This window comes from Thunnus albacares, chromosome 7, assembly GCF_914725855.1.
Source record: "Thunnus albacares chromosome 7, fThuAlb1.1, whole genome shotgun sequence".
Lineage (NCBI taxonomy): Eukaryota > Metazoa > Chordata > Actinopteri > Scombriformes > Scombridae > Thunnus > Thunnus albacares.
In genome coordinates this window covers 4315741-4329334 of record NC_058112.1, presented here as the reverse complement: position 1 = coordinate 4329334, position 13594 = coordinate 4315741, and the positions used below count along the sequence as shown (strand labels likewise).

Genomic DNA, 13594 nt, shown 5'->3' with positions numbered 1-13594 from the left:
TGAAGCAGAGCTGGCAGCTTATTGACTGGACTGTTGTAATTGTATGACCTAAACAGTTTTGAGATTTGAGACAGTGACTCCTCCTCAGGAGCTCAGTGCAGACCAGAGCTCTCTGCCAGCGGAGAGGAACCAGAGCCAGACCGCCGCTGCTGCATGACAACAGCCTCCTCTGTGGCTCCTTCTCCGCAGCTAGAGAACAGAAGGGGGAGAGAGAAGAAAAAAAAAAAAAAAAAAGCTTTTACGAGTCCAGCTGGCACAATTTTCATATAGATTTTCTACTCTATTTCCATCCCTCTTGATTTTACGTGAGCTAGCATTTGTGGTTTTTTAAAAAAAAAAACTCAGCTACTGTAGTCTTCTCAAAGGTTTGCCCACATTGCAATTTGACCAACATTTAAAAGGAATTTGAACTCTGGGCCTCTTCATAAACCGCTCTGGTATTGTTGCTGCTTCTTTACTGACTCAGGGTCCGGAGTGACACGTGGATTTAAAATTACACTTTTATGAAGGCTTTCAAAGAGAGCTAAAAACACTCTCATTCTTTTCCCTCTCCTGCCAATCTTGTTCTTTTCTTCTGTCATCCCCTGTAATCGCTTTGTGTGATTGTTGTTGCTGCACCTCTAACCTCTCTGCTTGTCATCCTTCATCCATGTTGTTCCAGGTTATAACTTTCATTTTCTTGCTTTTGTGCTTTGTGTAATAGTTCTACATTTTAATATATCTCACACACACACACACACTGTCAAACTGCACACAGTACTCATCATACAGTCGTAACAATCTTTATTTCAAATTTAAAACGCATCAGACAGGGTGACGCTCTCGCTGTGATCTCGTTTGTTTACCATAATCGTACTAATGTCTCATAATTAGTGTGATGATGTTTTAATAATGTAAGCGTTACATCAGACCTTTTATCATGACCTTAACCTGCTTCTGTCTTCCTTTAGGCGGACGCCAAGATGGTGTGTGACGTGGTCAGTCGCATGGAGGACACGGAGCCTTACTCCGCCGAGCTGCTGTCCGCCATGATGCGTCTGTGGTCCGACTCAGGCATCCAGGAGTGCTTCAGTCGTGCCCGAGAGTACCAGCTCAACGACTCAGCGCAGTAGTACGTACAGGCCGTCCTTTATGTGTGTGTGTGTGTGTACAAGTTGTTGAGTACAGTTAAAAAACAAACAAATGAAAGGTATGATGTGACCTCCTACTGGGGATAATCTGTTACATTTTCAGAAAATGATTGATTTTGCCTGCAGTTTAAAAGCTGAGTAAACTGAGTTTCTGCTCATTTATCGTGTTTTCGCAGGTTGTTTACATGTGTAGGTGTGTATTTTGTCAAGTAATTTCATTTTTTTAGTTTTATTCAACAAAAACTGCAGTTGTGTTAGTCTTATTGTTGTCAGTGAACCTTTAGTCTCATTTATGTCATGAATTTTTATGTCTTCTAAGATCGTTGAGGCAGCTGTAACTGTCTGTGTAACTTGATAATGTTACATTAGCGTTTCAGAGATGTCTGCAGGCTGACCTCTTTGTTTTTGTAGTTTGTCCCAGATGTTTTGTTGCATCTGCTTGCCTAATTCTCTATTTTGTAGATGAATTCAGCCCATAAATCTATTTCATCCAAGTAGTGGTAACGTCAGGTAACATTACTGAATGCAAGATGCTGCTTATTCATGCAACAGGCCAGGCAGCTAAATCAGCTCCTGAAGAGAAGGTAGAGGATACTGTTTTACTAAACAGCAGCTGCACTGTATGATTCTATAGATGCATGCATGTCGCTGAGTAAGACCTGGCATTAAAACAGTAAATAGTTAACTTGTGCATTTGTTCACATTTAACATTATTGTCTCTTTTTTTATCTGTTGATGAAAAATGTAAAACATTTCATCACAGTTCTTGTTTTGTAGTGAAAAAAGGTCAGTGACTAATACTTTTCACCAAAGTTTTGATGATGAAATGAAAACTGATAGTAGAGGTAGAGTATGACAGTGGTGTGTGTTCCCCCATAAGCACCTGCAGCTCACTGACTCAGCACAGCAGTGAGTGTGTGTGTGTTTGTGTGTGTGTGTGTGTGCGTATATAATATATATATATATATATATATATATATTCCACCTGCCCAGCTGATTTTCTATGTCCAGATCACTAAATCAGTCTTTAGTCGACCCAATCCTCTACCTACACATCAAAAAAACCACACAAACATACACCGCTATTTATTTATAATCTTCTAAATGCGATCATACACCAGCTATTACAACACGCAGTCGATCACCATTATAAGTACCAGGCCTGATTTATGCTGAGTGCCTGTGTGTGGGTGAAGAGGGAGAGAGAGAGAGAGAGAGAGAGAGAGAGAGACAGCAAGGGAGAGAGAGAGAGAGAGGTGGGGGAGGGGGAGCGGGAGGGAGTGAGAGAGGAGGGGGGGGAGGGGGAGTCATTTCCTTCAAGTGCTATGTTTGTGCATGTAGCTCTTGTTTAATTGTGCACCATACATCCAGTGAAATTACACACAGTGACATGAAGAAAAATGGAAGGAGAGCGAAGGAGGGAGGCATTTCATTTATGTTGCCGTGAGCGACACACACATCATGCACCACTACTACTATACAGGCTCCGAGCATGGATGTAGTGGATGTAGCTTATGTAGCTTCAGCTGATATACTTTTTTTTTTACATGCACTGATTATAAAAGTAAAGATATGACAACAGGGCCTTTCGTAGGAAAAAGCACAAACATAACTCTTATTTTGAAATACCCTTTAATTATGTTTATGTCAGTGAGTCATAATATTCATCCAGAAAATGTCACTCAAAAGTTTGCCTGCCTTTTTTTTTCTGCTGCAACATTACTGGCTTTACTTAACTAGCTTGTGTGACTTAGTCTTACAGTTTTGCTGACATAAGAGGCGGCAGGATGTGTCAGAAATCCTCAACAAATGTCAAATTGTATTCATACCACAATCAAGAAAGTTAATGGTTTCTGATTGGCTGACAGGAATCCATTTGAACTGTAAACTGGGGCACATCAAACAAAAATTCACATCAGCAGTTAAACCACCGTTCTGAAAGATTGAGTAACCATAGCAACATTACTTCTGCTTCCTATTACGTTATTTCTGGTGCAACAAACCTAACCAGAGGTTAAACTGACTACAAAGGAACAAACAGGCTGTGTTTTTCTTTGGTTAAGTGGCTGCACAGTGGTAGAAGCAGGGTAATGCACTCCAAGGTCTCCTGAGGAAAATAATCAACCTTGCAGAGAAAAGCTTCACCTCCAGCTCGTGCATTATCAGTCATTATTTATTGTGTAAAGATATCTTGTTGGTGGTATTGCTTACCTAGAATAAGCGTCTAGAAGCAAAGTTAATGCAACATAAAACAGAATAAGTAGCAGATAGAGAAGAGTGAAGAGAGGAGAGAAAGGACAGGAAACATCTAGAGAGATAAGGAAAGGGAAAAGTTAAAGCTGAGGAATTAAAAACAGAGGCTCAGACGTAGAAAACATATCAAAATGATTGAACGATACACACTGCAAGACAAAAGGGACCAAAAAAGGAAGGAAAGTCAAAAATGATGAGAGAGCAACTACAGATAGAGAGAGAGATGGGAGCGAGGTTCAGCACTTTGTAATCTCTCATTGCGACAGACATCTTGGCAGCTAAACTATCAACATTTACATGTGGTCAGTTGACTCAAGTAACATCCAATCTGTTTGTGAGCGTGTGCCGGTGCGCGCGTCGTAAATGTCACATTAAAGATTGATGCGTACTTCCTATTATGTTGTGGCCTGTGGAGCAGAACAGACCGAGCAGCCAATGAAGCGATAGGACAGATATCACATGATCAGACCCCGTGTGTGTGTGTGTGTGTGTGTGTGTGTGTGTGTGTGTGTGTGTGTGTGTGTGTGTGTGTGTGTGTGTGTGTGTGCGCGCGCTTCTTAAAAATCTGTAACGGCAGAAAGTTGATGACATTTCCCCAAAGTTAAGATATTTTACGACTTTGTTTTCAAGAAGATTCTCTGTCATCAGCTGTTAATTTTAGGCTCAGTTAAAGTTTATTGAAGACAGTTAGGACCAGGAATAAACACACACACACACACATATCCAAGCATCTCCCCTGCTCTATACTGTACTGTGTGTGTGTGTGATCGCACATGCATGTAATGTGTGTTTTCATTCCATAGAAAGCAGAAAGCTCTATTCTGAGAGTAGCAAGTACCGCCTGAAGCCACCTCTGCCTCTCTATCTCTGTGCAAATGTCCTGCATGTACTGACCTATTTACCACAATACATATACACTCTGTCTATGATTTACATCCCCTGCCTTTGTGGCACACAGTGCTATGCATGTACACACTTCATTAAAAAAACAAACACAATCACTGCCCTCTGTACACATGTATGCACTGACATAGAAATGCCATGTGGAATAGGTAGCTGGCTAATGGCTTTGATGCTTTGGTTCATTATTACATTGAAAAAAAGTGCAGTTTTCTATAGATCAAGTGCAAAGAGCTCAAATAGCTTGTACAGAACTGAAATGTCAGTATAATTTACTGCAGATATTGTTTTAGCATCTTGCATCTTTGATTATTTGACATCATTTATCATCTTTCCAGGTCATAATGTAAAGCTGCTTCAGCCATATTGATTTTAATAGGTAAACTTAAGCTCCTTTCACACATGCACTGTAACACCGAACCTTTCCGGACATTATCCGGAGGAGCTGTATGTGTGAACGCAAATGTCCGAATCAGTCAGATCGGACATTAAACGGACTTTACCCTGCCAGCTCCTTAGCACAAAGTTCAGGTAATGTCCTAGTGAGTCCGTGTGTGAATAAAGCAGGTCATTTCCTGGAGAATCCACAGCGAGCAAGCGGCTAGCGCTGGATGAACGCAGCAAGCCAGCTAAGCTGCATTGTTTTGACTGGGCCTGAATACTCCGTTGTGAAGCTAGTGCTAATGGGAGAGAGGACTTCCTGTGTTATCTTGTAAAGGTGAAAAGCTTAAAAACGCCGAATTACAACCGCAGTGTACTTTTTGCGTCATGTCCTGCCTCATGCACGCTCCACCCAGGCGACACTCCTCACCTAAACCAAACGGAGTATTTCCTGTAGGTGAGAGCGCATCTGACATGGACAGTCATCTGTTGTGTGCTATATGTGTGAAAGGGCAACTCCGGAAAATGTCTGTTTTTCTTATGTGAAAGCGGCTATCGTCCATCCTGGTAGCGAGGAGCTGTTAGGTGTTGAATGTCGCAGCCTTTAGAAAATTGTTCATCTTATATTCTGTTGACAACAGAAGTAACCCATTGCTTAAAGGTCAGCATGCTTCTTTTCACAAAAGCCTAAAATACTAAATAGATGTCATGATGGGGTCAGTGTTGATTTAAAGCATGCCTCGGAAAGTGTCTTCACCGCTAGTGTGAAATTTCCTGCTTTATCTTCTTCTCTGTGCTAAATAATAACAGAGCTTTTCCTCTGATCGATTCAGGGAGCTTTTATGTGGTGTACCCAGGTTGTATCATGTTGCAGCGGCTCCTGCAGAAGTGACAAATGCCAGTTGTAAATATGTGTCAGAACATAACAGTAGGGGAGACGTCTCTAACCATCTAAAAGCAGGTTACCTAGCAACAGCTATGAAGCAGGACAGTGGAGCTGACCTTCCTTGGCTGGCTGGCTGATTCTGTTAAAAAAAAACACACACATAGACATGTTTGGATGTATTTCAATACAAATTCTGCCTTAATATCTATCAGCCTCAATAGCAGCTTTTATTTTTAACAATTATCACTAATAATCCTGCAAAATTTGGGCTTTTGACAACATTTTGAGAAGAATATGAAATGCTTTTTTTTTTTTTTTTAAACAGTGTTGTGAATGCAGCCTGAGCCAGCTACTCTATTATAATGTGTTGCTCTTGTTTGATGGGTTTTATTTCTGTAGTGAACCATATGCCAGTGTAAGTGGCAAATGTAGGGTCATTGCACCTGAGTTTACCCACTTGTCTGCATCTCTGTAGCCGGTTACATGTTCCCGTCTCATCCTGCTCTCCAGTCCTTGCACACATTCTCCAGTTTCCCCCCCAAAATACATAAAGACCTCCAGTCCTGCATCAGCATCGAGCCGCAGTGTTACCAGTCACTCTTTTTGCACATTAACAACACTGCAGGCTGCTGAAAACAGAAGAGTCTGTGACTGAGGGAGGAGTGGAGCGTGTTTCTTAACAGAACGTCGAGAGGCTGAATATCACAACTTGTCCGGAGAACTCCGTGGTTTTCTGTGCTGAAAACACACACATCATTATCACCTCACAGACAACATTCTCTCCAGTTGTCTCTCTTTTGTCCCTCATACTCTTTCAGTGATAATCTATAATACTGTACATCACCAGGGAAATGAGACAAGCCTAGACCGGGCCACTGGTGTTAATCGACTTAGTGCACCATGAAGAGTAATATCAGGATGAAGAAAAAAAAAAAGACTAATGCAGCGGTGGTCCACATTCTGAACACTGTCTAAAAACCAGGCTACACGGGCGTAGTTAAAAGCCTGCAGAGGCATGATTTAATAAAACACCTTCGGGGGACAGCAGTACTTTACATAAAATAATGTTAGCGTTTGTGTTAGTGGTCGGTCAGGTCAGAAATGTTTCAGTGAAAAATGACTGCAGGGCAGACACAGTGAGCAGGATGAGCTTATATCCAGCTTCTATTCAGAGACGGTTCAACCTCCTGTGGTGGTCAAGGTCATGAAAGTCAAATCTATAAGCCTCAACAATAAGTTTGAGAGACCTTTCTTACTCGGTAGTCAAATATCTAAGTGCAGCCTGGTGGTGTTGTTAGTGCAGAGACACTCTATTGTCAAACATAAGTATATCATTCAATGACTTCTAGCATACAGTACAGCTTATAAATGTCATATTCTGTTGTGTGCTGACCAATACCATGATACAATGATATTTAAACATTAGACCACGTCCTCATTGAGGCAGACAAATCTGTAACTGTAACTTGCTTCCAAAAAGTTACCAGTCTCCACACTGAAACACAATAAGACATATTTAACATCTGGCAGACAACAAACATGTGCATCTGGTAGAAGGTGATACAGACTCAGATTCAGAGCTGTTTAAACCTTCCCTCCGTCACGTAGAGTGCTTCTCAGGCCTTTCCAGCTGGATTTATATGTCTGTTAAAGCCCTGTTGATTTTGTTTAAACAGGACAGGATAGAGCTACAACACCTGCATGATTATCGCTGCTGGAAATAATAACAGAAGACGACGAACGTTCTCTGTTTCCACACAGACTGATTGGTGATGAACTTTAAAAAAAAAACATCTTTACCGGTTGATTGATGTTATCCATGGCTTGATTGCCATATGACTGTAGAATGTTTCTTATTCTACATATCGTCTAGCTGTGTGAAACTCACAGTTACAATAGGATTTTTAGGATTGTGCAGCCATTCCCATTTTTCCTCTTTTTCAGTTTTTAAGCATAATACTACATCATAACAATAGAATCACCAGATCACTATCATTTTTCAGCAATAGACTGGTAACATTATCCAAATCAGAGACTGCTGATGCTCTATAAGTGGACAGATGGTGCTTTACACATGATACGGCCCATGTTTGTAACAATTTTCCTTTTTTTAAAAAAAATGTTGAGCAGATCACATTGCTTTGTTGCAATGTGATCCCACTTTCTTCCTCCCTCTCACCCTCTCTTTGTCTCCTCCCTTTCAGCTCTTCCTATCTGCTTCTGTATAATCAATAGTTCTTATCACTGAAGCTGTGCGAGTGCGCTTGTGGGTATGTGTGCCAACCACTTCTTGTTGCCATCAGTCCAGCATCTCCCTCTCCATCCTTTATCTTTTCCTCTCACTCTCTCGGAAGTAACTCGGCATACGTTTAAAAGCTCTGAAACAACACTTTCATCGGTCTATAAATAAAAAGCTTTACATCCATTACGCTAGATGGATGCATGCGGTTATATATTCTGCTCGTCCTCTCTGCTCTTCTGTTTTTCTGCCCGACTATCTGTCAGCTTGTTTCTGTTGGCTCAGAATACCAATAATTTCTCAATCGTTGTTGTGAGGAAAAATAATTTGCATGCTATGCTGAGAACTCAGTCTGCATTTGGTTTAAGAACTGAAGCTTTCTGTCAGTTAGGGAAAAAAACCAGCTAGCCAACACATGCATCAGAGGAGTCTGGTTATATTGTATGTTAAAAGACTTCTAGGTAGAGTGACCATTCCTCAACTACAGCACCGACGGCATCCATCTAATCTGCTGGCGTATCCTTTTGACACCAGAAGTTGTACTGTTGTCATTTTTAAACGCTGTTCTGTCGATTGTTTTTTGATTTATACTTTTACATTAAAAGATAAAGGTCCACTTCCTGTGATATTCCATTACAACACCTAACCACTGCCCCTTTTCACTTCTTGTCATCAATGTGTACACTGCTTCAGACAACTTGAATACTACTACTATAAAATACTGTAAAAGAACAAACAAATTGTCACATTGGAGTATGATATGATACAAAATGTTAAAAGGTGAAAAGGTAATTGACCAGTATAGTTAGTGTTATTTTTTTACAGATTCCCTACTTGTTCTAGTAGTTGTTTTGCAGCTGACCCTGACCTCTGACCCCCCCTGTAGAGGGAGCGCGGTCGAGGAAAGAAAATGACCTCGCTGAAGTCAATAGCGTTGCACATTTACACGTTAATGACCATAATCCAGTGAGTGGGTGTCACTTTCTGCTCGTTATGTAATGTTTACTGTTTCACCCTCCTGAGCCGTGACATACTGTACATCAGCGGGTTTATACTGTAACACAGAGTGGAGTACAGCAGCACAAATGCAGACATTTTAAATGATAGTACTCCTACTCTGTCAACTGTAACATTTGTCAGAAAAGTCATCATGTAGAACTAGTAAGTCCTAGTATTATAAGTCATTATAAGTCATATCATACTCTTATTTTGTAACCCTATTTGGCTAAACAATGGGACAATACTACACAGTTATTGTTACAGGGACTTTTTAATGTGACCCAACAGAAACTCAAACTCTTGTTCCTCAAGTAATTTACTGTAGGTAGTAAGCTAGTTAGCCAGACATGCTAATGATTGCAGCTCATGTTAGAGCAGAGAAACACTGCTTAATCCATTCCCTACACTTTTACCTCTTGTGTTTTTGGTTTTGGAAAGATTGGCTCTTGTTGCAGCCCCACGCACACCAAATCAGCATGTGGAGAAATCCAAAGTCTCATTAGTATTAGGGGGGGTGGGATATAGCAAATGGTCAAATGTCAGTTTTGTTTTGCATGATTTTACACTTGTAAGTTGCTGCTAATTTACAGTCGGGCTCTTTGTTATCTGTGTCCGTGTGCAGCTACCTAGACAGCCTAGATCGGATTGGTGCGGCAGACTACCAGCCGACAGAGCAGGACATCCTGAGGACCCGAGTGAAGACCACGGGTATCGTCGAGACACACTTCACCTTCAAAAACCTCCACTTCAGGTCAGTGACTCACCATGAGGAGCGCACAAACAAGTAGATGCAGAGACTGCATAAAATTTTGAGATTTGTAACTTAAGCCTTTCCATGCATCCAACAGGAACTCTAGTCTATAATGAATAGAATTAAAAGATTTACACAAGTGTATATGTTTATGATTATCTGACATCTTATTCAGTTAGAGCAAGGACTTGTGGGAATGATAGCGGAGGAGGGGCGTGTCGAGATGGTAGCGGGAAAGGGAACTAAGAGAGAAAAGATGGGAGGAGTCTTGCTCTGACCTCAAATTTAATTACCGTATTTCTGCCCCTGTTGTGTGCGTGTTCATACACACGCATTAACGTATTAATAGGCACACGGAGCGGAGAGGTTAATAAACTGTAGACACCAATTATTTTTCTGGATGGATGCACCATCACACTTGGCAACTGATGTTTATCTCACTTTTTCTTTTGCTTTCTGTTGAAATCTTTCTCATATACACACACACACACACACACACACACACAAACACACAAACACACACATCCAGTCAATTTAAACATGCAGAGAAATGTTAGTTCAGCTGAATGATACTTTCCACTGTTTTTCTTACAGTTGAGTAGGCGGTGTTCTGGGTGTGTTTTGTTGAAAAGCCTAAATATTGTCAGTTCAATCGCTATTACTGGCAGTCAGGCACTGCGTGGGAGGCTTCAGTGTTCCTGTATTGGGTGTAACCCATCAACCTACCTACCATTATACCCATCACATGTACAACTGGGTTCATTTACTGGATTCAGTGCTTTCTGGTCGGGGATTTTTCACTTTATTCTAAACTCCACAAAAATACATGAGAGAGCGGACTCCGTTCCCTCTCTGTGGAGTATAAAACTAAATATCTGTTGGAAAACAGCACACAGAGACCAGTACCAAACATCCTATATCCTAAAAAATGTCACATTGTCTGATGACAGGAGTCTGAAATGTCTGAAATAGACCTGTAAAAAATTACAGTGTCAGATTCAGTATAAAATAGCTAAGGAGGGGAAAATGATTTAAAAAAAAAAAAAAAAAAAAAAAAAATGGACACAACATGGTCATGACAAAACATCTCATAAACCCCAGTGATGCTGCACATCAAGCGTGTCAATTGATTGTACATCCAAAAGATAAAATGTACAATGAGATGAAAACTGATCCCATACCTCTCAAACACAAAAAAGACAAAATAAAACAGTGAAAAGGATCACACACTTGGGTTGATCAATAACGTTCAAGGTAACTATACAGAGTTATCCCTAGGGGGGGACTGAGCAGCCACACATTTCTCCATTTCTCTGTTTAGCATTCTCAGGTTAGGCTGACCCATTGTTGCTAACTTTGGAGCTAACCCCTTCACTTTTCCAGCAGATGGGGAAACAACAGACGTGACTTTTCTTTCTCTTGACAAGCTGCAGCATTTATTAACTGACACACTGTAGTCTGTACTGTACATTTACTGCCAGACTGACAACTTACTGCTAACCTTTTCCTCTGCTCCGCTCACATTCACTGTCACTTTTCTGCCACTCACACTCGCTCAACCACTCACTCGCTACGCACACACATTACGCACTGCCCTTTTCCTTAAAACGAGCTACGCTGCCAAGAGTTTCCCAGGCAACAACACAGAGGTTTATTTACATTTTGAAAGTGCTGAACAGAGGTTCCCAAATGCAAATGATTTTTGAATAAATAAATATTTGGCATTAAAAAAAATTTTTTTTGGCCTGGCAGGCATTCTTGTTGGGCTGGAGGCCTGCCAGGCTTGTACAATTACAGGGGAAACACTGCTATATCAGATCATTGCCAGGGAGAGAACTACTTTATAGACTGGGAGGCGGGCCAGAGTTGTCACATTTGAAAGTAATGTGCCTTTACTGGATGGTTTATAAATGCAACGATCCCACAACTGATAACGCTTCGGGACTCACTGTCATGCCAATCTGGTTAAAAAAGTTTATAAACTGAGATTAAGTATGTTTTTTGAGTTCAAATGTAACTTCACTGATTAAAAAGTGAAGTAATATAAGAATAAGATGAAAAAAATAAAAAATGTTTGTGTGTGTGATGTGTGCGTGCACTTGTGTTTATTCACATCTGTCTCTCTGTCCGTCAGGCTGTTTGATGTGGGAGGTCAGAGGTCGGAGAGGAAGAAGTGGATCCACTGTTTCGAGGATGTCACAGCCATCATTTTCTGCGTGGCGCTCAGCGGATATGACCAGGTGCTGCACGAGGACGAGACCACGGTAAGGACGGATGTTCACAAGCGTATTCTCACTCTCACCCTTGTCTCCGCCTCCCTTTCTCACTGATGCTTTTTCTCTGTCGCCGTGCGGCCTTGTGACCCATTTATAAATATTGGAGCACACCTTTAAAAGATACCAACCGTATACCAAGTAGCATCAGAGTTGTGCTGCAATGCATCCAGGGTGCTTTTAGACAATCAAGATGTGAGACGTGTGTAGTATACATAGTCCGTTAATGCATTCTGACACACACTCTGCAACAGCTATGATATAGATAGACTATATGCTTGTTCAGTGTGTAGAAAGGACATGTAAGCTGACATGAAACATATGGTGTGTGTAAAAGCTTGAGACAGGGAGGGACTGGACGGCACGGTGGTGTAGTTGTTAGCACTGTAGCCTCACAGCAAGAGCGTTTGGATTGTACTCTGGCTTCCCCCCAACAGACCAAAAACATGCAGGTTAATTTGTAACTCTAAATTGCCTGTAGGTGTGAATGGTTGCCTGTCACACTATCTTGGCTCAATTGTTGAGTGTCTATGGGATCAAATAACATAAACCCATAGGCACCCAGCAATTGAGCAAAACTAAGCAAGTAAACTAAGGGGGGATGAGGAGGCGCCTTTTCCAAGATTTGTCTGAGGGGAGGCCCACAGTCTCAGACTTTGAAAACCTGCTCTAGAAGATAAGCAGTAAAGAAAATGGATGGATGGCTGGATGAAGGATGTTTTATGAATGGCAGATTCACAGACTCATCTGCTTTCTTCTTTCTTGTTTTGCATCTATGTCATTATCTGTTGTTGTTTTTATAATACCAAAGCATCAGTACAGGTTTGCGTTCATACTTTCCCACATCTGAAAAAAAAAAAAAAAAAAAAAGGATGGTGTTTCCTCTAAATCTCCTTTCAGTGTACAGTCCTGCTTTAAAAAAAAAAGTGCCAATTCATAACATAACAAGCCATGTTAACAAATGAACAGAATGCACGTAAAGGCCACATTCAAAATACTTGTTGGACTTTTTTGTTTAACAAAACACGTAACAGAGCAGATCTTCCATCTCTGGTGAGCACACCGCTGGATGGTTTCTATGCAAAAATACAAGGGGTCACTGTATTTGCAGGTTATTTTTCTCTATGCAAATCAATTTCCCCTGCACTGACACTGCAAACTGAGTAGCATTCTGGCCAAAGCAGGTAGCCTGTTTTAAATAATAGGGAAGGACATGTACTTCAACTTTTGTATATCAGGTTGCTCCAAAGGCAAATTATGCTGACTGTAGATTCTGAGATATACAAGAGGTGTAGAAAGCATCCATGAAGTGTTTTTTTACTCTTACTCATTTTTAAAAGGAAATTCACAGTATAATCTTTACTAAAAAAAAAAAAAAAAATCTGCTCTTTTTCTAAAACGCAGTCGACAACAAGTATCAGGAGTATTTTAGGAACTTTGGAGTGGTAAAAGCAAGTAAAGAATTATGTGGATCTAATGGATATTGAAAACAAGGTTTTGGTAAAACACCATTATGACGGCAGTATCTCATTGTTTGCGTGCAACATGCCGTGTATCTGTAAAGATGATGCCATGCAACCTAAAACAAATAAGCTGATTTGAATGCACGGCACTCACTGCTATTTATAAGCCTGAAGTATATCCTCCGAGAATTCCAGGCTGGAAAATTGTGTTCGGTTGCTGCTCTGTTTATGCAGATGTCATCAAGCCTCCCTCTGAGCTGGGAGCACCAGAAGAACGTCAGATGAAGAGAGGAAATATCCATAAAACAGGCTCTAGTTA

The 13594-nt window shown here is 40.9% G+C and overlaps 1 protein-coding gene across 3 annotated transcripts in view; it reads left to right on the top strand.

Moving 5' to 3' along the window:
* LOC122985074 (guanine nucleotide-binding protein G(o) subunit alpha) overlaps positions 1-13594 on the top strand; it is a 96571-nt gene that overhangs the window by 64108 nt on the left and 18869 nt on the right. For all 3 annotated transcript variants that reach the window (XM_044355460.1, XM_044355461.1, XM_044355458.1), the window contains 3 exons: positions 951-1111; positions 9411-9539; positions 11674-11803. In XM_044355460.1, the coding sequence (XP_044211395.1) occupies positions 951-1111; positions 9411-9539; positions 11674-11803 (420 nt within the window). The remainder of the gene's footprint in view (positions 1-950; positions 1112-9410; positions 9540-11673; positions 11804-13594) is intronic.